Source organism: Ceratotherium simum, chromosome 9, assembly GCF_057802395.1.
Source record: "Ceratotherium simum simum isolate JZ-2026a chromosome 9, ASM5780239v1, whole genome shotgun sequence".
NCBI lineage: Eukaryota > Metazoa > Chordata > Mammalia > Perissodactyla > Rhinocerotidae > Ceratotherium > Ceratotherium simum.
In genome coordinates, this window is record NC_141908.1 from 57665352 (window position 1) to 57692782 (window position 27431).

Here is a 27431-nt window from a genome sequence, read left to right on the forward strand (position 1 = left end):
AGGAAAATGCCTTGATTTTCAAAAGGATGGCTACATAATTTACAGATTGGTAAGCTTTACATTGAAAACCAGTGCGATAAATTCATTGTTGATCAAGTAGTTTGTGAGCACTTTAGAAAGAATGCCTTGATCACTAGAGGTCAACCTGATTTATGCCGAATTATATTCATGTAATTGATAGGATACTAGGTAGGTAGACCTTCCTTTGAGCAATGTCTCCCATGGCAGACTTAAAAAAAAAGGTTGTGAAATAGTGGTTGAAGTAAAGTACTACTGGGAGCATCCATGACTATGTAAAAAACTGGTTAATCAATTGATTGCTTAATGGATTGGAATGTCAACCTGCCCATCAGACACTATTATAAAAGATCTAATTGCAGCCACGGGAGGCTTACTTATCAATGTATAGAACTAAACCCAGGAGAGATGGCTAATGTAGTAGGTAGCAGGTTCAAAATTAGTTTAACAAGATAGAATCGTGAGTGAAGACTAACAAATGAAATTAAATAGAAATAAATATAAAGGCATATTTGTATGTAAAAGACAAATAGCTGATACAGAGATAAGATAGAGAGACCTAGCTTGGCAGGAATTGCAATAAAAATGTGATGAGAGTTTTACTCCGTCACAAGCTTAATATGAACCAGAAAAGAGAATTTATTGCTAAAAATGTCAGCATAATCTTAGGTCTCACTAGTAAACAATGATGTCAACTTTGCTGTACTTTGTTTTGAAGGTGAACTTCACTTTTTAGTTATATTTTTGAATGATTTTGACAAACCATAGAAAATTCTGGGAGGAGGGATCAGGATGGAGAGAGAAACGAAGTTACCTCATAAATGATAGAAAAGATTTGTATGTGTTTAACTACAGAAAAGACTCAATTAGACACAGCAACTATTTTCAAAGTTATAAGGACTTTCATTTGTAAGAGGAATGAAATATAAATACTACTTTTTCCCCTGTGTAGCTACAGAGGGTTAGAACCAGATATGAAGACACGTTTGATGTAACATTAAAAAAAAAATGTTTTCTAGCAGCTGATGCTTTCTAACAGTGAAATGAGAAGTTTCATTAGGAAGATACTTGAAGTATTGAAGGAGAGGTGGATTAGCCATCTTTTAAGAATTCTGTAGAGAATTTTATATGGGTCAGAGGTTGATATAAGGATTCTAGAATTTTTTGTTTTTTTTTTGGTGAGGAAGACCAGCTCTGAGCTAACATCCATTGCCAATCCTCCTCCTTTTTTTTCCCCAAAGCCCCAGTAGATAGTTGCATGTCATAGTTACACATCCTTCTAGTTGCTGTATGTGGGGCGCGGCCTCAGCATGGCCAGAGAAGCAGTGTGTTGGTGCGCACCTGGGATCCAAACCCGGGCCACCAGCAGCAGAGCACGTGCACTTAACCACTAAGCCATGGGGCCAGCCCTAGAATATTTTACAGATATAACTCGACAACTAAACTTTAGGGTACATTTCTAAATATAATGGAGTTTCACTATAAAAAGATCTGCTAGGGCCGGCTCCGTGGCTTAGCGGTTAAGTGCGTGTGCTCCACTGCTGGCGGCCCGGGTTCGGATCCTGTGCCCGCACCGACGCACTCCAGCCATGCTGAGGCCACGTCCCACATACAGCAACTAGAAGGATGTGCACCTATGACATACAACTATCTACTGGGGCTTTGGGGGAAAAATAAATAAATAAAATTAAAAAAAAAAATTTAAAAAGATCTGCTATAGTAAGAAATTCTTCAAAATGAAGATTTATCCTAGACATTATCTTTAGCCGCTGGAAATTTTGTAAGGATCTTCTTGCATGCTCTCAACATAACCCAGAACTTTTGGTTGAAATTCTACTGAGGATTCTATGTAATAATAACAACGTTGCATTTGGATTATAGTCCCTCTTTCTTCTTAATAATTAACATAGCCTTCATGTTATAAACTAAAAAGAAGTTTAGGACCAAATAAGCATGTAAATGCTAGGCTTGTAAATCCTGGGACTGTTCTAGGTTGAATGAAGCTAAAAAGAACTTTCTAAGCCAGCACTGCTGATTAATAGACAGTTGAACTTTTGAATTTACGATTTTGACTTTGACAAGTAATCCTTGCAGAAGGTGTGACTCATATAATGTCATTCTCACCATGTTTATTAAATTAAGGAACTCAAGCCCTAGATCTTGAGTTAAAAAGCTCCTCTTTAAAAATAGCTGCCACTGCTTCTCAGCAGAGTCAGACCAATGCTTAGCTTTAGCCTCGTCCTCTTCCTTCCGCAGGTTTTCAGTTTGGTAAAACTCCTTAAGGCTCTGACACTGCTGCTCTACCTACAAAAAGGAGAATATAAATGAAAGTTAAGAACACTTAAAAACATGCTTAAAAAATAACACTAGATTCCATTAAAAGCCTATATAAAAATTAAATGGAGGAGAGTGACATCAGCGTCATGGCAGAGTGAGCTTTCCTGTAAACTCTTCCCCTGATAAGATACAACAAAAGGAACAGTCACAGACCAACAATGGACTCCTAGACAGTGAAAAGGAAGATCGGAAAGATCCACATTGCCGCACATCTGAGAGTGGACTGTGCTGGGGCCCCCAGAGGAAGTGGGGAGAGGTAAGGAAAACTCCTCTCCCTCCCCATCAGATCGGCGAGCCTGGTCCACATGGCTCCCAGAGAGGGGGGAGGGGCAGCCCTCTGCAGGGAAACCGTAGCTCTTTGGGCTCTCTCAGCCAGTGGGAAACTCCCACACAGAGGACTCAGAACTGCTACAAGGGTACCATCAACATCTGAGCACCCCAGGAGAGCGGATAAAGAGGGGTGAGTGAGAAGCCCCCCACGCCAATGACCCAGTGGCAAAAGAGAGACCCCCCCCCCCGCATGCCGGACACTGCAGCTCAGCTGACCAGACCAGACCAAGTGGCCAGCCGATTGCAGCAAGCAGCAGGGGCAGAGGGCAGGGGGCTCACATTACACAGACCTTAACCCCCACATGGTGGTAGCGGGTGGAAATTGCAACCAGATATTTCCAGGATGAGGAAAAACAAAGCGAATACAGGAACCACAGTGCAAAGGTACATGAAATCACCAGGCTAGAAGGAAAATGACAAGCACCCAGAAACCAACCATGAAGACACAGAAAACCATAACCTAAATGACAGAGATTTCAAAATAGCTATCATAAAAAACTCAATGAAATACGAGATAATACAGACAAACAATTCAATGAGATTAGGAGTTTCTTCACAAAAGAGATTGAAATCATAAAGAAAAACCAATCAGTACTGATGGAGCTGAAGAACACAATGGAGGAGATAAAGGAGAATCTGGAATCTTTAAAGAACAGAGCTGACAATATGGAGGAAAAAATTAGCATTATAGAGGATAGGAATACAGATATGCTCCAAATGGAAGAGGAGAGAGAACTAAGACTAAAAAGAAATGAAGAAAGTCTCCGAGAAATATCTGACTCTATTAGGAAATGTAACATAAGAATTATAGGTATTCATGAGGGAGAAGAGAGGGAAAGAGGAACAGAGAGCCTATTCAAGGAAATAATAGCTGAGAACTTCCCAAATCTGGGGAAGGAGCAGGAAATACCAGTAAGTGAAGCCAATAGGTCGCCTAAATACGTCAACAGGCAAAGGCCCACTCCACGACATATAGTGGTAAGGCTGGCTAAAGTCAATGACAAAGAAACAATATTAAGGGCAGCTAGACAAAAACAAAAAATAACGTACAAATGAACTCCCATCAGGCTCTCAGCGGATTTCTCAACAGAAACTTTACAGGCTAGGAGAGACTGGAATGATATATTCAAAATACTGAAAGACAAAAACTTTCAGCCAAGAATACTCTATCCAGCAAAAATATCCTTCAAATATGATGGAGAAATAGTAACTTTCCCAGATAAACAAAAGCTAAGGGAGTTCATGGCCACGAGACTCCCACTACAAGAAATACTCAAGAAGGCGCTCAGGCCTGAAAAAAAGAAGAGAAAGAAGAATACAAAGCTTGGAGCAAGGAGAAAAATAGGTAGACAAAATCAGTAGTAGATCTTTACCAGAATAGGTAAGCAACCACTTAAAAACCAAAATCAAAGATCAAAGGAAGGAATTCACCAAAAATAAATATAACCTCATCACTGTAAGCACACACCAACAACACAAGATAGAATAAGTTATAACAAGAATGACTGAGAAGAGGAAAAGGAAAGAGATTGAATTGACTTAGTATAAGGAAATAAGAGGCCATCAGATAATGGACTATCTCATACAAAAGATTTTTTATACAAATCTTATGGTAACCACTAAACAAATAATCAAAACAAAATCACATATGATACACAAAGAGAAAACTAGAAGAATCATAAGACAGAACCACCAAACTGAATTGGCAGTCCGAAACAAATGGGACAAGAAACAAAGGAAATGCAAAAGAACCAGAAAATAAATGACAAAACAGCAACATTAAGCCCTTATATATCAATAATTACCCTAAATGTAAATGGATTGAACTCTCCAATCAAAAGATACAGAGTGGCAGGATGGATTAAAAAGCAAGACTCAACAATATGTTGCCTCCAAGAAACACATCTCAGCTCTAAAGACAAGCACAGGCTCAGAGTGAAAGGATGGAAGACAATACTCCAAGCTAATGGCAAACAAAAGAATGCAGGTGCTGCCATACTCATGTCAGACAAAGTAGACAAGAAGATAAAACAGGTCAAGAGAGACAAAGAAGGGAAATATATAATGATAAAAGGGGCACTCCACCAAGAAGACGTATCAATTATAAATACATATGCACCCAACATAGGAGCACCAAAATACATAAGCAACTATTAACAAACCTAAAAGGAGACATTAACAACAGCACAATAATAGTAGGTGATCTTAATACCCCACTTACATCAATAGATAGATCATCCAGACAAAAGGTCAATAAAGAAACAGTGGACTTAAATGAAAATCTGGACGAGATAGATCCAGTAGACATATACAGAGCACTCCACCCAAAAACAGCCGACTACACATTCTTCTCAAGTGCGCATGGAACATTTTCAAGGATAGACCATATGTTGGGAAAGAAAGCAAGCCTCAATAAATTTAAGAAGATTGAAATCATAACAAGCATCTTTTCAGACCATAATGCTATGAAACTGGAAATCACCCATGAAAGAAAAATTGGGAAAGTGACAAAAATGGGGAGATTAAACAACATGCTACTGAACAACCAATGCATCATTGATGAAATTAAAGGAGAAATCAAAAAATATCTGGAAACAAATGAAAATGTGCCATACCAAATCATATGGGATGCAGCAAAAGCGGTCCTGAGAGGGAAACTCATAGCAATACAAGCCCACCTTAACAAACAAGAAAAAGTCCAAATAAGCAACCTTAAATTACACCTAACAGAACTAGAAAAAGAAGAACAAACAAAGCCCAAAGTCAGCAGAAGAAGAGAAATAATAAAAATCAGAGCAGAAATAAATGAAATTGAGACCAAAAGAACAGTAGAAAGGATTAATGAAACAAAGAGTTGGTTCTTGTAGAAGATAAACAAAACTGACAAAGCCTTACCCAGACTTGCTAAGAAAAAAAGAAAAAAGGCTCAAGTAAATAAAAATAGAAATGAAAGAGGAGAAATCACAACAAATATCACGGAAATACAAAGGATTATAAGAGAATACTATGAGAAATTATATGCCAACAAATTGGACAATCTAGAAGAAATGGATAAATTCTTAGACTTATACAACCTCCCAAAACTGAACCAAGAGAAACGGAGAATCTGAATAGACCTATCACAAGTAAAGAGATTGAAACAGTAATCAAAAACCTCCCAAAAAATAAAAGTCCAGGACCAGATGGCTTCTCCAGTGAATTTTACCAAACATTCAAAGGAGATTTAATAGCCATCCTTCTCAAACTATTCCAAAAAGTAGAGGAAGATGGAACACTTCCTAACCCATTCTACGAGGCCAACATCACCCTGATACCAAAGCCAGACACAGACAATACAAATTACAGGCCAATATCGCTGATGAACATAGATGCAAAAATCCTCAACAAAATATTGGCAAACTGAATATAGCAACACATTAAAAAGATCATACACCACGATCAAGTGGGACTTATACCAGGGACGCAGGGATGGTTCAACACCCGCAAATCAATCAACGTGATACACCACATCAACAAAACAAAGAATAAAAACCACATGGTCATCTCAATAGACACAGAGAAGGCATTTGACAAGATACAACATCCATTTATGATAAAAACTCTCAACAAATGGGAATAGAAGGAAAGTACCTCAACATAATAAAGGCTATTTATGACAAACCCACAGCCAACATCATACTCAACAGAGAAAGACTGAAAGCCATTCCTCTGAGAACAGAAATGAGGCAGGGTTGCCCACTCTCACCACTCTTATTCAACATAGTACTAGAGGTTTTGGCCAGAGCAATTAGGCAAGAAAAAGGAATCCAAATAGGCAACGAAGAAGTGAAACTCTCACTATTTGAAGATGGCATGATTTTATATATAGAAAACCCTAAAGAATCCATTGGAAAACTATCAGAAATAATCAACAACTACAGCAAAGTTGCGGGGTACAAAATCAATCTACAAAAATCAGTTGCATTTCTGTATGCTAATAACGAACTAAAAGAAAGAGAGCTCAAAAAGATAATACCATTTACAATTGAATCAAAAAGAATAAAATATCTAGGAATAAATCTTACCGAGGAGGTGAAAGACCTATACAATGAAAACTACAAGATATTATTGAAAGAAATCGATGATGACATAAAGAAATGGAAAGACATCCCATGTGCACGGATTGGAAGAATAAACATAGTTAAAATGTCTATATTACCTAAAGTAATCTACAGATTCAATGCAATCCCAATCAGAATCCCAAGGACATTCTTCACGGAAATAGAAAAAAGAATACTAAAATTCATATGGGGCAGCAAAAGACCCCAAATAGCTAAAGCAATCCTAAGAAAAAAGAACAAAGCTGGAGGCGTCACAATCCTTGACTTCAAAACATACTACAAAGCAATAGTAATCAAAACAGCATGGTACTGGTACAAAAACAGACACACAGATCAATGGAACAGAGTTGAAAGCCCAGAAATAAAACCACACATATATGGACAGCTAATTTTCAACAAAGGAGCTAAGAACATACAATGGAGAAAGGAAAATCTCTTCAATTAACGGTGTTGGGAAAACTGGACAGCCACATGCAAAAGAATGAAAGTGGACCATCTGCTATCGCCATTCACAAAAATTAATTCAAAATGGATCAAAGACCTGAGGGTGAGACCTGAAAGCATAAAACTCATAGAAGAAAATGTAGGCAACACACTATTTGACATTGGTCATAAAGGAATCTTTTTGGATGACATGCCTGCCCAGACTAGGGAAACTAAAGAAAAAATATGCAAGTGGGACTTTATCAGATTAAAGAGCTTCTACAAGACAAACGAAACCAGAATCAAGATGAACAGACAACCAACCAGCTGGGAGAAAATATTTGCAAAACATACATCTGACAAGGGGTTAATCTCCATAGTATATAAAGAACTCACACAACTGAACAACAAAAAAACAAACAACCCGATCAAAAACATGGGCAGAGGAAATGAACAGACACTTCTCCAAAGAAGATATACAGATGGCCAATAGGCACATGAAAAGATGTTCAACATCACTAATCATCAAGGAAATGCAAATCAAAACAACACTAAGATATCACCTCATGCCTGTTAGAATGACTATAATCACCAAGACAAAAAACAACAAATGTTGGAGAGGATGTGGAGAAACAGGAACCCTCATACACAGCTGGTGGGAATGCAAACTGGTGCAGCCTCTATGGAAAACGGTAAGGAGATTCCTCAAAGAATTAAAAATAGAAATACTCTATGATCCAGCTATCCACTACTGGGAATCTATCCAACAAACCTGAAATCAACAATCCAAAGAGGCTTATGCACCCCTATGTTCATTGCAGCATTATTCACTATAGCCAAGAAGTGGAAGCAACCCAAGTTCCCTCGACTGATGATTGGATCAAGAAGATGTGGTATATATATACAATGGAATACTACTCAGCCATAAGAAAAGAAAAAAATCATCCCATTTGCAACAACATGGATGGGCCTGGAGGGTATTAGGTTAAGTGAAATAAGCCAGAAAGAGAAAGACAAACACTGTATGATCTCACTCATATGCAGAATATAAACCAACACATGGACAGAGAAAACTGTATTGTGGTTACCAGGGGCAATGGGGGTAGGGGGTGGGCACAAGGGGTGAAGGAAGACATATATATGGTGATGGACAAACAAAAATATACAACCCAAAATTTCACAATGTTATAAACTATTAAAACATCAATAAAAAAAATTAAATGGAAACCGCATTTCAGAATTCTTTAAATAATTATTGAATATTGTTAATTTACTGAAAAGACATGAAAATCTATTTAGATTGTTGACAGAGAGGACCACCACTGGGTAGTAAATTGAGCTGACAAGTTTATTACCTGTAAGACCTACTTACTATAGCCAAAATCATATTTATGTATTATACACGTGTATATTTTGCAATTGGGGACAATTTATGTCAAAGACCAGTGTGGTTCCATTTAAAGCTGAGTTTTATAATTCAGAAGAACGACATTATATATATATATATATATATATATGCAATCAAGGAATACAAATCAGAAAGAAATGGAAGTCAGTGAAAAAATAATTAGTAAATCACAACTTGCTTCTAATCAGTGATAAACCAGAACAAACGAGTACAAATAATTACTAATTTTCTGTATAAGTATTAATATTAAACTGTCTCCGTGAGCTAATCTTATTGAGGTATGTTACTTTGCCTCCCTAGAAATATATTTTCTCATTTGTTAATCAATGTAAGCAGTACTAGATTATTTTAAATCACTCTCTTTGAACAGAGCTTACATAAAATCAAATGTGCCTGTAGAACTACAGATTAACTCGTAGTTGGGTGATGTAGAAATAGTAGGCAATTTTTGACACAAGTTTTATGCATTTGAATAATACTTAATGGCCAATAGGACAAAACTCAAAGAGCTCATAACCACCAAAAGCAATCTAAATTTCAGGCAATGGTCAGTCACTATATTTTACAGATTTTGTCATCATTCTAAATTTAAATGAACTTAATAGGAGAGCATGCAAATGGCACTAAGAAACAGAGTTCTCTCCTTGTTTCTCTTTTTCCATTTATTCATGCCTCTGTTTTGCTGATGCTTGTTTTCTCAGCCCAGAATGATCTTTCCTCAATTTTCTGCTCCTACTTATCCTTCATGAGTTAGTTAAATTAACTCAGTAAGAATTAAGTACTTATTTCCTTAGGTTCCTAATGATAGTTCTGGGAGGAAGAGAACCATAAGCAGATTATTACAACAAAAGACAAGTATATACACACAATGTTGTGGGCACACTGAGGAGGGACCACCAACTCTACATAGAGTAAATAGGGAAGGACTTCCCACAGGAAGCGGCATTTGATCTGTGTCTTTCAGAATTGTCCAGGGTGAGAGGGAGTAGGAGAAGGGGATCCCAACTGGAAGGACTAACGTGTGTGAAGGCACAAGTGTGAATGGCCTGTCAGTTATGAGCAATTCTCAAAACATAAACTTTAATTCATCCCCTTTTTCTAACTGTTCCAAAAAGCCTCCTTGAATGCAAATGAGAATGATGTCATTATAGGAATTCCCTTGAATCTGTACTAGTGTGTTTTTTAAGTGAATTAATGATAAACTTTAATACTTTATCCACTTTTGGTAAAAGTTATTTGCAGCTTGCTTCACAAATTACATTTGTCAAATCACCTGAGTTTCAGGAGGTAACATGATTAGACTTGCTTTAGAATGACCATTTTTTGAAAGGAGGAGTGAAGGGGAGAATTGTAGGAGGGAAGAGAATAGGCAGAAGACAACCTCTTTAAGCTTGGTGAGAGATGATAAGGACTTGGACCGAGGAACTGATGGTGCAAATGGAGAGGAAGGGGAATTCAGAAATCTTTTAGGTTATCTCTGTAGACAGACAGGAGATAGCATGGCCTTTGGAACAGGAAAAAGCAAAAGGGAGGAGATAGGGGATTAAACTTCAGCTTTGATGTTTACTAGCTGTTTGATCTTGTATACCTAACTTCCAGAGCCTCAGTTTCCCTCATTTGTAAAATGGGGGTAACAGTAACTAAACAGACTTGTTGTAAGGATTAAATGAAGTCAGGAATGAGAAGCACAGGGCCTGTACAAAATAAGTGCTCATTGAGAGAAGGCTTGAAAAAGACTGAAGCTTCTACCTAGGACTTCTGAAAGATGGTAGAGTTATCAATCCAATGCCAAAATACAGAAGGAAAAGCATCTTTGAGGAAAAAATAACCAGTTGAGTTGTGTTTTGTTGAGTTTTAGGAACCTACAGGATACATAGGTAATTAGTATGATACGAAGTTGAAAGCACTGGTCTGGAGTTCAGGAGAGCTGGAGCTGAGGAACCACTTTTGAGTTATTAGTGACTTGAAATCATAGATGGGGTTGTGATTTTTGTAGGGAAAGTGTGTAGAATGTGCAAAAGAGAGAGTACAAGCAGGAATTCTGTGACACACCATACTTCAGGAACAGAGAAATGAATTAGGAAAAACAAGAAGGAACAGATAAAGCAGTAGACAGGATGATTCCACTTAAGTGAAATATTCAAATAAGGCAAATCTATAGAGACAGGGAGCAGATCAGTGCTTGTCCGAGGCTGGAGGTGGAAACCAGGATTGACTAAAAATGTGCACCAAGGCTCTTTTTGGGGTGACGGAAATATACTACAACTGGGGTGCAGTGATGGTTGCACAACTCTATAAATATACTAAAAATTATTGCACTCTGCTGTAGATGAATTTAATGCTATGTAAATTATACCTCAATAAATCTGTTCTTTAAAAAAAGTCAAAGGAGATGAGAGTGAGTAATTGGGTTAAATGTGGCAGAGAGATTAAGAAGGATAAAGACTGAAAATACACAATTTCACTTGTCAACTAGTAAGTAGCTTATGAGAACATTTTCAGTGGAGTGAAGAAGTGGCGAATGGCAGGACTAAAAAGGGGATAAACTAAATGGCAGTGTGATGAGGACTAGGGAGGATGAGCAAGGAGAGGCAAGAAATGTCATCTTCCCATTCTAAGAGTCCAGATGTGAAGGGAAGGAAAATTATAGAGTGGTAGACTTGATGAGGGCAAGAACGTTTGGGCATAACTGTAGACCAAAGGGAAGGAAGCAATGGAAAAAAGCAAATCTGAAATATTAGAGGATGGTTACTGGAGCTAGATTCTGAAGGACGGAGGAGTATACTGATTACAGATTAATGCTGGACATGAGTAGGGATCCTACCGGCCACAGTGGAAGATGGGTGAACATATCATTAGGTTTGGAAGTCGAAGGATGTCAAGGAGTTAGGTTCAATGGCCTCATGTTTTTCAGTCATGTATGAGGTAAGGTTATCACTAAGATTTAACGATGGAAACTGGGGTAAGATGTTTGAGAATCACTACTGAATGGGTGCCAACTAGCGAGCATATGGAGGACCCAGCCGAGGCAGAGACCCATACATTTGTAAGAGTGCCAATCAGCACAACTGTATGATTTTCTGCAGGAACGTCTGGAAGCTTGGAAAGAGAAACTGAGTAAACAGAGTGTTGGATGGATCTGGTATTGGGAATTGGCAGGGTTAGTCAGGTTGAAAGGCAGGGAGTTGAGGGCATGGAGAATGGCATGGAAATGAGTAACCACGAGCTGGTGAGGAAAGAAGGAAAGCCTGATGGGGTAGGAGAGTGAGAGACTGAGACCACTGCCAAGATTAGAAGGACAGAAGCCTCTGCCAGGTAGGAAACAGATTTAGTGAAAGCCGGAAAGATGGAAGGACACGGGCTCCTTCTGAGAAAATTGTTTGCAAAGCTCAGTTTCCAGCCCTAGAGAGGCTCTTGGTCCCAGAGGCCAGAGTGAGCCATGGAAGTAGATCCTGAACTAGAAGCCAAGAAGGTACATTTTTAGCAACGAAGTTGCAGAAAACAAACTCTTCTTTATATCTTCTCTACCATTTCAAGTTCTTAATAAAAATGTTCATCAACAGGATAATCCCTTCAGTTGTGATACCTCTGCTGAAGCACGAGAGTTCAGGACTAAGAAGAACTAAAAAAAAAAAAGCCAGAAATGACAAAAGATGGAGTAAAGATGTGGAAAAGGAGGCAGTGGTTACCCGAGATTTCCAGGGCCGGGGCATGGCCTTCCTCCAGAGTGGCGAGAATTCAGGATATTAGAGGAGAGCTGACAGAGGAGGCATGCGTGGCCAGAACGGTGGTAGTGGGAGGTAAGGGTGGGAGAGTTGGGAGGGTGGGTTGAGAAGATGGAATTTGAACATGCTACCTAACTTTTGCTGGCTTTACCCTTGAGTGGACCTTGCTGGCTCCACCACCCACTAAACCAGCACCCACCTCTCTGATCTGCACTGGGACCAGAGTTAAATGAGGTAGGATCCTGGCACTTTTCTATTACTGACGCTATCTCCAAGAAGCTGGGACCTTTGAGAGAAGGAATCCTAGTGTATTAGAGGGAATTTTCCAGATTACCTAATACAAACAATCAAAATAATGCCTCAGGAGAAGCTCTCAGAGGAAACTTCTTAAAAGGTATCAAACAAGACAAATCTGAAACTGGATGTAACAGCCTGTAATTTCTGATTCTGTGTATTTTAAATGAATCACACTAATTGCTTAGGTATTCAAAGAAATTCCTGTCTTATTTTTAAATAGAAAATGACTTATTTTTAAATCATTTTGCTCTATCTTTAGGATATTATAAATATTTGTAGGCCATAGTAAAAAGTGCTCCAGCACAACTACTTTGCTTATTTGTGTATCTATCTACACATACATATTTGTATTATTTTTTAGTAAACGACTTACTCTTTGAGTCCCCGGATGGTGCCTTGGAGAATAAGTGAGTACATGCACTGAGGAGGAGGATATGGAATTACCCCCAGGGCTTCTATCCCCATAGGAAGCAGGACGGTGGGCAGAGGCCACCTTGCCATGGAAGGTCAGCACATAGGTACCATACCTCCTCTGATGACTTTAGAAAGGCCACATAAGTTTGCAGGACATGTGACCTAGAGCCGATGCTTTCGCCAACTATTTTTAATTCTTCCTTTAGCCATTTAGCTTTAGAAGAAAGAGATGCTGCCTCATCGGGTTCAAATTCATTTTTCTCTGTCATAAGTTTTGCAGCTGCCTCTAATTCATGTGATGTCTCCTACGAAAGCAAAGCACAGGGGGTCAGAAGCAGACAGTGGAATCATGAACATTCACATTTCATTACCTTCTGTACATCCATCTATTACGATTATTAATTAAACTCGTACCAAGGCTCTCCTCAATAAAAGAAAGGCATAACTTTCAAAATGAAAAAAAAAAAAGTCATCTTAAAATGAAAACCATCTCAAAACATTCTTTCACTGTCAGCTACACTTCTTATGTAGAGCATTCTTTTCTGTGTCACGAATAGAAGGAAGGTTATTTGGTATGAAAGACTGTAAAACAAAGCGGCAGAAATGTTTTAAATAGTTTAATAAAATAATTACACACAAGAATTGCTTTACGAAATTTAACAATAGCTCTAGCAAATTCATAAACTAATTTTGTTATATAAGAAATGGTAAAATTATAGAAATTGTTTACTCATTTTTTAACTTATAAAAAATGACATATCAATTACGCAGTCTTATTTAAATCTCTCTAGAAGGGTTTTTAAACAAGTGTAGAAGTACTATATATTAGGTTTAAATAGCCTAAAGAGTTGGGTAATTTGACTCGCTTAGGGTGGCTCTCCTACGTTTTCTTTTGAGGGCAATTTCTGGCACATGAAATCTAACCACTGATTAAATAGATGAGTAGGAATTGTAGGTATTACATATACAACTGCCATAGAAAGAGCCATGTAAAATTTCATGTGAGACCAAGCTGGGAATCAACCAAAAATGAAAGAAAAAAGCTTCACTCTCATCTGCAGCAAGAAGGGATTGCTTGCCTGCTTGTATTTAATATGCTTCCCAAGTACTCCATTGAATGAAGGTAATTTCAATTTTTAAGTGCTGCTTCCAGACAGCACTCTGGGAAAGAGGAAGTGGGAGAGTTTCTCCCCGTGCAATTTCCTTCTTCCTTCTAAAACTTTTAAAATAAAATAATAAAATTGAATTCAGACATATGTTTTATTTTAAAAATTTTAAATAATGAATAAAAAACACCCCATTTAAAAAAATTTGTTCGTTCTGTGAGTTTCGAGAGAGGGCGCCGTCTGTGAAGGATGCTCTTCTGCTGAGAACTGACGGAGTAGCTGGGCCATTTCCTGCCAACTCGGGTGCCAGGAGAGGGCACCTGGTTCACCTTCCTAAACACCTGCCGGGGCAGCCTGGGACTCAGCGCAGGTTTGGAGCTGCTAGCAGGAATATTTGAATCTAAGTCTCATGTGAAAGGGGTGAGAAGGAGCTAGAGAAGGTCCCAGGGATTGGAGGGCCATTTTCTGTCTCTAAACATTGGGTGTGCCAAAAAGATTGTGTTTTTGTTTGCCTCCTGGAATCTGGCATTAATGCATGCTGCTTCCAGTAATTTCCTTTTGTAACTTACTCTAGCAGAAAATCACAAACAGTCTTACAGACGCACTCTCCCTGCTTCCTCTGGCATCCCCAAAAGGAGTTGCCAACATCACCCAGGCAAGGAAAAGGGGCCAAGTGAGTGTTTAATACCAGGCTATAATGCTGAGTTCCGTGAGCTCAAACACCTAATAAACGCACGTGTATACATAAATAATTTAGATGCACATAATAGTAGTTTTTAAGCCATTATTTGCCACAATGTTAATTTAGAATTGCAACCCTCAAGAGAACCAGGATTAAGTTTATAGCTACTGAATGTAAAGAAAATAAACCATATTTACAAAATCATAACCATAATAATAATTCTTGTTTTACTTACCTTAGCTTGGGTATCTAGTTCCAAATATTTACTCAAAATCTTCTCTAATTCAGAAAGGCTGAAACCTACATCCATTGCATTGGAAAGTACTGGACTGATTTTCTGAATTGACATTTCCACCTTTAGGAATAAAGAATATATTGCAATCTTAGTAATATGTATTTGTGTATTATGTATGCATGTGTGTAGAGAAAATAAATATTACTCTCTACATTTCCATTTTACTTTAAATAGATGTATCAATTTTAATCTAAAAATAGTTTTAAATATTTCAGAATTTTATATTTAAATTAATAATGCTGCTCTTCATATGAGGTAATACTACTGACCTACCAACAGAGGGTATATGATTAAAGATATATATTTATTAACAGACATATATTATATTGACAGCAATGAGATATAAGCAATCATCCATGTCTTCTAAGAATTTTATTAGCTATATTACTAGAAATAATAATGTACTTGCTAACACATCAGCAGAGATGAATTTATCTGAATAATTAGTTCATAATCATTCACTGTAAGTTGAATGGGGCCCAATTTACAGGCACATCTTGAAGTAGAGGTCCAAAACCTGGGTATTAGATCACCCTATGGGTTGTTATGTTTAGGGGTGAGGGACCCTAGGGCAGCACCAAAGCCTGTACATGTGACAATAAAACACAGGACACGCTTGGCCATTTATTTGATGAATGTGGGGGCCTATGATTTGATCTTCAGTACACATGAATCAATGAATAAAGTGACCTTTAAAAGATTCTATTCCATCCAAGTTACTTCCTTCATCCCCTGGCTCTAGCTAGAGTCCATACTTTCCGCAGTCAGATTGGCAGGAAGACAAGTAGCAACAGTTGTTTGAGTTCCTACTGTGTTTTCCACTATCACCAAATTAGCTTGAGTCTCAAGCTCTAGGGATTGTGGCACCACAGCTGCCACCATATTTGGAATCTCCCTGGACCCAGATATCAGAACAAGGCTAAATTCCCAAGGTTTTGGATCAATAACAGGTGAGGAGACAATTTAGCTAGAGACATGGTTATTAAACGCCCTCTCCTGTGAGTCTAGTAATTCTACTTGTTTAAGTCAGGCATCTAAGTCCATCGTATCAAATGAAAACATCATTGAAAATTTGAGACCCAACTTGTGCAGCGAGGTTCATTAGCATTAATATCATTGAGATATTACTAGTTTTTGCTATATGCTCCACCTACAAATACCCCTGCTTTCATTCCTCTTTGAAAATACGAAATAAAATTCTCCCATACCAAACCATTATATTCACCCTGCAGAGAGGATTCTCACGTCTGCTTCTATTCAGAATGACCATGTCCTTTGCACTGACCTGGCTCAATAAAGTATGATAATGGCAGTTTATTCCTGGAAACCCCCAAAACTCATCATTTTTGGTATCTATCTATCTGCAGTCCTCATGTGGTATGGTACCATGTGAACTGAAACTTGTGCATACTGGAACCATGCACAGAGCAATGTAAATCAACGACAATCCCAATATGTACATGGTTCAGTTAACACAATTCTGTGGAAAGCAAGGACTGCCTTGGTGTATACGTGTTCAGGGCTGGGGTGGCAGGTAGGATTACATATCCAGTTTTGGCAACCTGAGACAGGGATGGCTGATGAGCAATGGTGAATTATAACTCTATTCTGTTCAGTTATAAAACCTAATGTGGAACGTAAAAGAAGCTTAAGGAGACACACCCCATCCTCCCACTATGCCCACATGCCACAGTTGCTATACTGTCTATTATCACCTAATCAGAAGTTGCATCTAAATAGTAGCTTAAGGAGGACACATTTAATAAAGTTACCTTCCTTAGGTAGCCCTCCACTGAGGCTGTTAATTGCTGTTTCTTAAGAGCAAATTCCTTGTGTGCAGAACACTGTTCGGTCAGATGATCTACTCGTCTCTGAATGCATTCCATCATCTCATGGATGCCAGTCACCTGAGAGCTGAAAGGAGCAAGCCAGCTGTTAGTCCACTCTGCCCCCATATAGAAGCCCCAGGAACAAAGAATATTTGAAAATGGATCTGCTGTTTCACGATAGATATGAGTTGAGAAAAGTTATCAAGCTTCAGGCTTTAGGATGAGAGAAGTTAAGTAGTCCTGGTACAGCAGAGAGCAAAACCAAATTATCTTCCTTTGTTTAAGTCAGTCAGTCCTGAGGGAAAAGATGAGTTATGGGTTTTTGCAACCAGGTCTAATCTTCCTTTCTAAAGGTTTACTTTTTAATATTTCTCTAAGATATTTTGAGAACCTTATGGCAAAAAGCACAGTATGTTTGCCAAGAGTTTTCCTGGGGGTGTTATTTAAAAGCTTGGTTTATCTAAAGATGCTCTTTGAATAGAAATGTGGATGAGCCAATTAACAAAACATTTACTCATCCAATAGGGTAAAATATTTATGTAACACTAAGGACCTTGTTCTCAATGATTACGAATACTCAAGGCTGTATCCATTAGATGAAAACCAAGTCATCACCAAGAATTAGGAATCTAATATACTTGTTCGTAAAAAAGAAACCAAGCCTCACCTTGTCATTTTTCACCTGTGCTGGCCTCATGAGAAAAAGAGAAGGGACATGAGAGCTCATAAAATGAAAATGCCTTTAAAACAACAAATGAACTTAGACTTGGACCCCATTTGCTCTGGTCTACAGATAGATTAGCAAGTTTCCTAACCATGTCCAACTTAGGCCTGCTAGCAATGCAAGACAGTGAAAGAACATTGCTGATGGAATGAGCACTCTTTAATTTTTCAACCTATCCCTGAAACAGAGCCTCTCCTACTGTATAAGAAGTTGAAGTCTTTCATTTCCCATCACTCATTTCCTTCAAATCCTAATAAAGATTAACACGATAACTCAAAATTAATTACCCCACAGTTAAAAAAGATCTTGAAACGAGGTACAGATTTCAGTAATTTTACCTCAAATAATTAATTTATGTCTTTGTAAAAATAAATTTAATTACTAATGAAATGAGGGCAAGAACCCGAATGACTGAGAGTTAAAGTAACTTCACAGGAGTGACAATGAAGTTGCTAAAGAGGTGAGAGTTCATCATTATCAGCTTGAGGATCGTGTCAAATGCGCATGGGATTCAAGCGCATCCCCGTGGGTACCACTGGAGTCTCAGAGAAGTTTAATTGGGGGGAGAAAACGAAACCACTTTGAGAAATCTTATTTCTGACACATAATGTTCCACAGATGTTACACTTAAAACAATTAGTTTTGCATTTTAATAACTCAGAGACAGTGAAGAGTATAATCAATCAATAAATCAGGAGACTTTTAAAAATAAGTCATGATATTTAAATCTGCAAATTCTGTAAAAGCAGTGTATTGGTAATAATAATAGCATTTTACTAGACTGAGTTTTAGACTTTGAGATATTATATGCTAAAAAAGCACTTAAATACCCAGTTGTCCTATATATTATAGGGTCTAAGTGTTCTGTAGAATATGCAAAGCTGGCATGAGAAAGATAAATAAAAAAGAAAAAGTGAAGAAGTGAAAAGAAAGTACAGACAACAAAGTTTGTGAAAGTAAATAGGTAAACATTTTCTAAAAACAATTATTGAGCACTTACTGTGACAAGGCATACATTTTTAACGTTTTAAGCAGTCTCTTTTCTAGTTCGTATAACTACCATGTGATCTGGGTATAAGTGTTATCTCTATTTTGTAGATGAGCAAATTGAGGTGTAGCTTGCAAAGTGGCCACTAGAGGGGCATGGCACCTCGTTCAAATTCACAACTTGAAGGTCCCTCCAGCACAGAGAACAGAAATGGGGACACAAAACCAAATCAAGCATTCCTTCCATAAAAATATTGCTCTTTAGTAACTTATAATTTTAATTTAGATGAATCACAACCAACCAAACAGGATCTCTCTCTCTCTCTCTCTTTCTGTCTTTGGAAGGCCCATTCATTTTCAATTTTTCAATGACCTAGGAGATTCTATCTCATTTTATGGTGATTTGTGCCTTATCGTGTATATCAATTGCATTGTAAATTCTTTAAGGGAAAGAACAACAGTCTATTCATTCATATACCCTCTGCAGCCCTGAGCACATAGCCTTGTAAGTAGTAGATTAATGCATATTTTCAAATTAAATAAAATACCTTTTGATCAACATTTAAGGGAAGAGAAGACATAGATTTAAGGAACAAGAAGAGCATATGCACAGATAGTTATTGTATAAAAATGTTACTAGTAACAGTTTCCAATAGTTTTTAAGCAATGACGACTTTGCCCTTTGCCCTCTTATAGAAGTTTTAGGCTATCTGAAGACTGCTCAATTTCTTCTTTGGTATGGTTTAGCACTTACAGTTAGGTTGATTGATACTTTCCTCCTCTATTAAAAGCCTTAGAGAGATAGACTGAATTGCCTTGTTCCGCTGTGTATTACTGCCTGTCCACTGTGCACCCCACTCTTACTTGTAGCTTAGACCCCGTGCTAAGTAAGAGAAGTTCTCAATTACCTTGCTTACCCTAGCCAGCTCCTATTTTCCTCTCTCTGTGTCCTCAGCTAGATCATCTCTGTCTGATCGGGCATTAATCTCTTCCCTCTCCTAATTCCCAATTGGAATATACCTGTCATGCTCCTAACCCCAGTCCCGCTCCCATTCCTTCTTAATGAAAACTTAATCTGCAGGTCAGAACCAGCCCTAATTCCATCATTTTCAATTAGAAACTTTAAACACTGATTTCAAACTTTTCTTCTGAACATTTTAAAACATGTATAGCATGAATATTAGCAATTTCCTTGGAGCTTGAAAAAATGGTTTGATCAATGGAAAAATATGACCTCACTCTCTGCCAGCAATTCTTACATGAACTGAAAATAAATTAATAGAGTTCCATCAGTCACCCAGGAATGAGTCCTATTGCTTCACAGTAATATTAAATAAATGATGGGACAACAGCTCAGGGCGGACAACAGAAACTTGGTGGAACAAAGCGCCCTGTCATTCTGTTCTGATTCTGAAGACACACTGCTCATGTGCTGCCTGATTGGGTGTGAGAGGGGCTAACAGGGGACTAAATTCTAGATCTAACAATCTGTGGCTCTACAGTTTGCTTTGGAAATACTGATTGACCTTTGGGCTTTCTCTATAAGAATGGATTAGATGGTGCCTGTCTGTAATATGAGCATGAGGTACATCAGAATATTCCTGATGTTGACTTTGACTTTTCCAAGCATTACAGATACTCAAAAACGACAGACTGTGAAGGCTTCTTCAGACGTTTGTTAGAAATTCCATCATGGGAGCATTTTCTCCCCTAACCTTTGAACCAGTAGAGGAGAGGGAAGGGGGAAGAAAAATGACTGATTTTTCCCCCCCAAAAGATCAGAGACTTCTGGCTCAAAAATAGACTGTTCTATTTGCTGTATGAAAGCAGTTGCCCTGTCTTTGCATCTGTTGCAAACTGGGGCTGGGGGAGGGGAGCAAATCCCCTTAATGTGTTCTAATGATTCTTTCCGGAGAACGGCAAGTTGCTTTCAAACCTTTCATAAATTACTATTGGCAGCCCATCTGGATTAGGAGCTGAACCAGATGGTAAGCACTTGACGGTTTACTCTATCTCATCAGAAGGAATCAGCTGATCTTATTTTTCTTTCTGACTATGGACAAATTATACTTTGAAAATGAAAAAATTCTTATTTATCTTTAGCATGCTGCTTCTTTTGACAGGGACACAAACAGTGTCCCTTCATGTTTATGATCTTTATTTGGGGGGAAACAATGGCCACTCTCTAGTTTTCATCCCTACTTTGAAAAACTGCCATTCATACTGTACAAATGAAATGCATGTTTTTACAATAATTTTTTTTCTGACTTAAGTGATACATTGAGAATCCCTCCCCACCAAACAAATATTACACACACACACACACACACACACCTTTTATATACACATAACAATGAAGAAACAGAAAGTAGTAAGCGGAGCTGAAGCTACAGGGCTCCTGGGTCCTGGTCCAGATGCATGCAGAGATGGCCACAAGTTCCATTCCTATGAGGTCATAGAGACCAAAATATGTCCTATGTGAAGGGTACCATAGCTAGGATTCCATCTGAAATCAGTAACTGAGATGGGGTTCTCCCTCCTTGTGAAAGGAGGTTTAAAAATGCTAGAGACAACTACTACTGGACCCAGGAATCAGACACAGCAGGGCAGTTAGGTACCACCCCCAACCTGGTTTTCTGGCTGCGTCTCTGAGAGCCATAGTATCTCCATGGGAGCTTGTGCAACCTGATCAAGCAACAGAAGACTGAGTCTGGACTGGAGACCCTGTGAGTTCCGGGGGATGTCATTGCAAAGCTGTTAAGGAGGAAAGAGTCAAGAGAGAGCAAAGCAAGGAGAATAAAGGCAAAGAAAGAACACCTCCCACTCCAGGTGAGAGTATCATCTAAAATTTCAGAACACATGAGGAAAATAAATCCGAAGAAAAGACACTCAATAATCAGGAGATAAATGTACTCTATCTGAAAGGAAAATAAGTAGGGCAATCTGAAAATAACTTTAACATAAAAGTCTGAGATCGTCAGAGAGATAAAGGAAAAACCAACAACCATAATAACAGAACAAGAACTCTGAAACAAAAACAGTCAGAAATAAAACAAAATTGGATGCGAAAAAGAGTGTTAGAAATCCTAGAAATGAAAACAACATAGTTGTGAAAACTAAAAAACAAAAAAGTAAAAATAATGAGTGAAAACAAAGGGAAAATTAGCAAAAGAGAAAATTAGTCTGAGGGATTCATTGAGAATGCAATGCAAAGAGCTAAAGGAATGACAAATAGGAAAGACAGTTCAGCAGCAGACTGGGAGGATCCACCATCCTTCTACTAGGAGTTACAGGAGAAAAGAGAGAGCGAAAGAAAATCCGCTTTTAAAGAGATAACTGTTGAAAATTTTCCATGATTAACGACATAAATCCTCAGATAAAAAGGGCACAGCAAGAGCTAAACAAATATTCTCATTTGAGATAATTTGGAAAATATGAAAATATATTTTAATGTGTTTCCTTCCAAAAAGTTTCTCTCTTTGCAGTCCTTCCCCCACCCCAAAGTTAGCATGATGCCATACATACAATGTGGATCCTACTTGACCTACTTAAGTATATTGTGAGGATACTCTCTGTCTTCAAGTATTTCTCAAAAACACTCTTTTGAGAGCCAGCACTGATGACCTATTGGTTAAAAGTCAGCGATCTCACCCCTTCAGTGGCCCGGGTTCGTATCCCAGTCACGGAACCATACCACTGTCTGTCAGTTGCTCTGCTGTGGCGGTGGCTCACATAGAAGAACTAGGAGGACTTACAACTAGGATACACAATCATGCACTGGGATTTTGGGAGTGGGAAAAAAAAAGAGGAGGATTGACAACAGATGTTAGCAGAAAAAAGAAAACCAGCTGCAGGTCTCACATGAGGGCAAAATCAGCATGCATTCCAAAGGATTTATGTTCTCAAAACAAACAAAAAAAACACTCTTTTGATATTGGCGTAGAATTTTTCATAATGTGTTTGCCCTTAAACTATTCGAATATTTCCCTATTTTCTGGGAATATTTGGGTGGTTTTCAGATTTGCATTACCATAACCAGCACTGTGATGAGCATTTTATTCATCAATATGTCCACTCACATCTCGCCCTCTCTCGCTTTTTTGTGTTCTTTTTTCTCTAAGCCCTCTAAACTGAGAGAAGTCCTCCTCAGTCAGCCAAGGCACAGATTTCTGCCCCTTGAGTCAGGCTTCCTCTGTAGACGCTGCAGTTCCAGACCTTCTTATCCTGGGATCCTTGTGACTTCACATCACATTGTCGGCATCATAAACAAGTAAATTCATATTGTAATGAGTGACTCTAGATATTTTACAAGAACCTAATCTAATTACTCCTAGATTTAATGGAAAGTGTGAACTTTGGGTGCCTTCCATACTAAGAGTTTCAGAGTTATAAATGTCTTAACAATGTTAACAGGCCCAGATTGCAGTTATGATATTTACTCAACCTCTAAAAAGAACAACTTAATATAGACATGAAAATATTTGGAAAGTGGCTGAGTTAACACTGTCATAAGAACTCAACTTTGTAATTTCCTAAATTTCAGTATCTGACATTTACCATCTAAATGCATCATCAAACTTTTTAAAAAAAACAGTTATTTTAAGTTCTTAGATGCTTGGTAGAATTCCTACAAAATGCAATCAGAGATGACTCTATTAGGCAAAGGAAATTTCTGTTTTTGTTTCTTTCTTTCGTTTTGTTGGAGGGTGGGGATTGTTTTTGTTTGTTTTCCACTTAAGATCTTTTAAAATTTTTACTATGATAGAAGCTTTCCTTTAATGTTGTACCAGCCCCTTAACATTTCAAATCAAATCACCTAGTGTGTAAATACTAAGAAACATAAAAGAGGTTTCCTACATGGTTGACCTTGAGGGCTGACCTCAGGTGATGTCGTGGTCTGGGTGAGGAGATGATGCTGTCACAAGCCAAACAACTAAGGGATGATTCAGAACACTGCAGAATGAAAAGTGAAGCCATGAGATAGAGCTGACAGATACAAAGGAATTCAAAATGTATTGTGTGGTAGGTATTGATTCTGTTCACCTTGGCTAGAAGATGTAGACCCTTCACCCGCCTTAGATTATCAGATTCAACAATGGTCCTCTCAAGTCTCACTCCTTTACCTGACCTATGCTGATCACAGGAGCTTGAGATTGTGTCTCCCTTCTCTGAAGAGGTGGGCCACTCACTGTCCCCATGGCTTCCTCATGCCTAGAGCACCTTCCTTGACATGTCATTCCCTGACTGGCTGTCAGTAAGGTTCTGGAGATTCCAGGCCAGGTTTATATATCTTTGACGGCCCTTGAAGTCCAGTGCTGGTATGTCATATGAGATTCTTATATGTACGTTCAATAATTTTTAAATAAACTGAAAGAAAGCAAAATTTCTGCATTCCAGTACTCACTCCACCTCTTACTACCCTGTGAGGGGTAGAAGGACAAGTTATTAAACATCTCTGTGCCTTAGCTTCCTTATCTACCAAACAGGGACAATGACAATAGTAGTACCCATATCACAGGGTGGTTTTGAGGATTAAATTCGCTCACGTATATAAAGCACACCAGTGGTTGCCGTTATTGCCAATGAGCATTTGAACATAGTCTAACTTCCACCTGACTCTTTGATCTTGTTTTATGCCCTTTTCCCCTTGTCGCCCTCTCCTCCGGCCACACAGCTCTTCTTTCTTTACTCCTTTGCTGTTGTTCTGACAAGTCCACCCATCTCCCAGCTATTTGCATGGTAGCTCCTTCTCCCTAAAGAATTCCTCCCTGACTATGATGTCTAAAAGGTCCCCTCCCCACAGTCACTCTCTATCCCATTTCATAAGAGCATCTCATTTACTGGTTATTTGTTGGTTGACTGTTTCTTCCTACCAAAATATAAATAGCACACAGGCAGACACTTCCCCTATCACATTAGATGCTTGAGAATACCTGATTTACAAAAGACATGCAATAATATTTTTGGAGTAAACAAATAAATGAATGAATGAACCACATTCTGTCTGAAGTTCATTACCATTCACACTATCAACCAAGGGAAGTAGAGATAGCCAACGTAAATGAAAATCGTGGAAAGAGAATGCAAACTCCCAATTAGCTCCTGTTTTTATTTCTCTGTAAAACATGAAAATATAAAGAATTACCATTAAAAAAGTAATAATGTGTTAGATCAAAACAGACAATACTTATGGTTATACCAAAGCAAAATATTGTCAGGATGAAATTTATAAGCTTAAATTCACCATAACAAGGTAGAATGAAAACTGGTCAGTCTTTTATACAAGGATGGAAATGGAACCAATACTGAAGCAAGTTGACTTGTAAATCTTAAGTTAACTTTAGCAAACAGGAAAAGGCAAATGAACACTTCATATCTTGCTGGGTGTTTGTATGTTTTTGAGTTCTGAACTGGTAGCTACACTGAGAAAAAAAAGAGGTTCCTTGTTTTTGTCCAATTATGGAAAACTTCACCCTCACACAAGGTCTTTGACGCAGCACTCCCAATCACCACAGCTTCCTGTGGCTTAACAAATGCAGAATTCTGCTTGGTGGCAGGCCACCTCTGGTCTGTCTTTAGACTTGTTGCTCAAAGATGATACCAAGCAAGGCCTAGGAAGAGGTGAGGGGGGCTGGAAGCCAGGAGCTTTCAGCTTCACTGTAAGTCTAAGTTCAACCATTATCAGATACTATTACAGGAAACTTGCAACACAATTAAGTACAAATGAATGCACTAAAATGCCTTTCAAATTAAAGTGTGTTAAGGTTATGTGACAAATATTGTACTCTGAAAAGATAAACTATTTAACAACGACTCAGAATTATCACCTGATTATAGGGAGGAAATCGAAAGAGAAGAAAACATGTAAATAACCATTATTTATTTTGTGAGGCTGCTCCAACCTCAAAGGTGTTTGATTCCAGGATAGAAAAACAGTATGAATCTGTTACTAATAAGGTAGTAATTACAGAAAAATAATGACAAAGGTCTCAGATTTACTAGGAAGCTTCATCTCAGATAAATGTGAACTTCTCAAGTACTATTTTATTGACTAACAAGAAAAATTAGATCTAAGGGTCTCAAATTCTATCTGCCTCAATACTAAATTTTGCCTTTTACTACCTTAAGATAAATGTTTATCTGCCATGTTTCAAGTATAACCTTCCCCAGTTAGTGAAAATGTAATCATTTGAAACAACCATGTGACTCAGTATTTTGCTTTTAAAGCTCTTTGTATAGAAGGTAAAAAAAAAAAAGTGAACCAATTGTTTATTGGGCACTGTCTATGTGCCAAGAGTGGTGCCATCTCCTTCGATTAAAACAAAAACCTCTATGTAATGTATAGGTCTATTTTACAGATGAGGAAACTGAGGTTCAGAGAAGTGAAGTTCACAAGTCATGGCATTGTTTAGGCCCTCAGAATGCATGAAAGATAACTCCTTTGATACTAAGTTTTAAGTTTCTTATCCACGCCAGTTTCCCAATGTCTGATAATAGGAACCTTAGTGTTTTGTGTCTCAGTCGTGTGGCTGGCATTTGGAAGTCTAGGAAGCCGTTGTGATGTTCAATAACGTGTAATTCCCTGTATTGAAATTTGCGTTCATTTCCATTACCACCATTCTAAACTCCACCCTCACTCCAACAGTGGCTGCAACTTGAAATCCCCTTTTTAGGTTTTACTTCTTTCCTATGATGGTGACCCAGGTCGCTGAACAGATGAACCGTTAGATGAGAAAGGGAAGCAAGTCCCAAATGGAATGCATGGGATTGAGGTCAGTAGCTATGTGTGGCTCTAGTTTGCGACTGAGATTCTAATGCATTTCAATTCAGTTTTTAATGATTTCTATTCTCCATCTACCTTCTGAATCAAAAGTGTCCTTTGCCAAGTAACAATTTCACTTTATCTTCAGTTCCTCCTGCAAAATGGAAATAGTGTTGATTTGCAAAATACTGTGAAATCACAGGGCAACCAGACACCTTGGTACTACTATGAGAGCTCATATATCTAGGATGTTGCAGAAGCCATACTCCTAATTATTTTTTTAAATCCAGTTATCTAACCATTAATTCAAGTTTCTTGAAATGGTCCCTAACTATGCTTCTTCTATTACGTCTCTGTCTGCAGCCCGAAGAAGAGAACTTACAGAGGCCCTTTTGAAAAACAATATATATGTAAAAATTAAGACTAGAACAAGCACAGAAGGCAAAAAGCACGAGACTAGCTAAGCAAATAAACATCTCGACCATTACAATGCGGATGGCCAAACACAGTCACTAAAACCCCGAAAACAGAATGTAATATAAAATAAAAAGCACTTCTCCTCTTATATTTAAGTATTGAAAATAAAGCATTACTGCTTAGGGCAAATAAGATAAAGGTCAGCAGTAATAATTTGTGACCAGCTTTCCAACTCCAGGAGTTGAGCATCAAAACCGAATAGAGAATTTCAAACTCTAGCCGAGAAGCAGGGACCGGATTTACCCTCACGCCTTCAACGACTAGAACAATAGACATCACATATGAACGGGTAGTTCTCAGACATTGAACGGCTGGTAGCACAGGACAGTGATCCCTGAGAGAAGGGAAAGCAATGAGGCGAGCCTTAAGATTGCTTCGGCTCACTGCCTGGGAGGTAATTTCCAGACCAAAGCTCAGGGAGCTGGAAGCCAGACAGAGCCCAGAGGTTGTGCTGAGTTGAGGAGACAGAGATCAGACTTTGGAGAGGCCAAGGCACCTAGACTTTCTGGAGCAGCAT

General features: G+C 38.3%; 1 protein-coding gene across 1 annotated transcript in view; it reads right to left on the bottom strand.

Annotated features, from left to right (window-relative positions):
- CCDC141 (coiled-coil domain containing 141) overlaps positions 1–27431 on the bottom strand; it is a 183350-nt gene that overhangs the window by 36655 nt on the left and 119264 nt on the right. The window contains exons 9-12 of the mRNA XM_087434957.1: positions 16908–17049; positions 15076–15195; positions 13166–13357; positions 2143–2322 (exon numbers count right to left, since the gene is read on the bottom strand). Coding sequence (XP_087291083.1) covers positions 2143–2322; positions 13166–13357; positions 15076–15195; positions 16908–17049 — 634 coding nt within the window. The remainder of the gene's footprint in view (positions 1–2142; positions 2323–13165; positions 13358–15075; positions 15196–16907; positions 17050–27431) is intronic.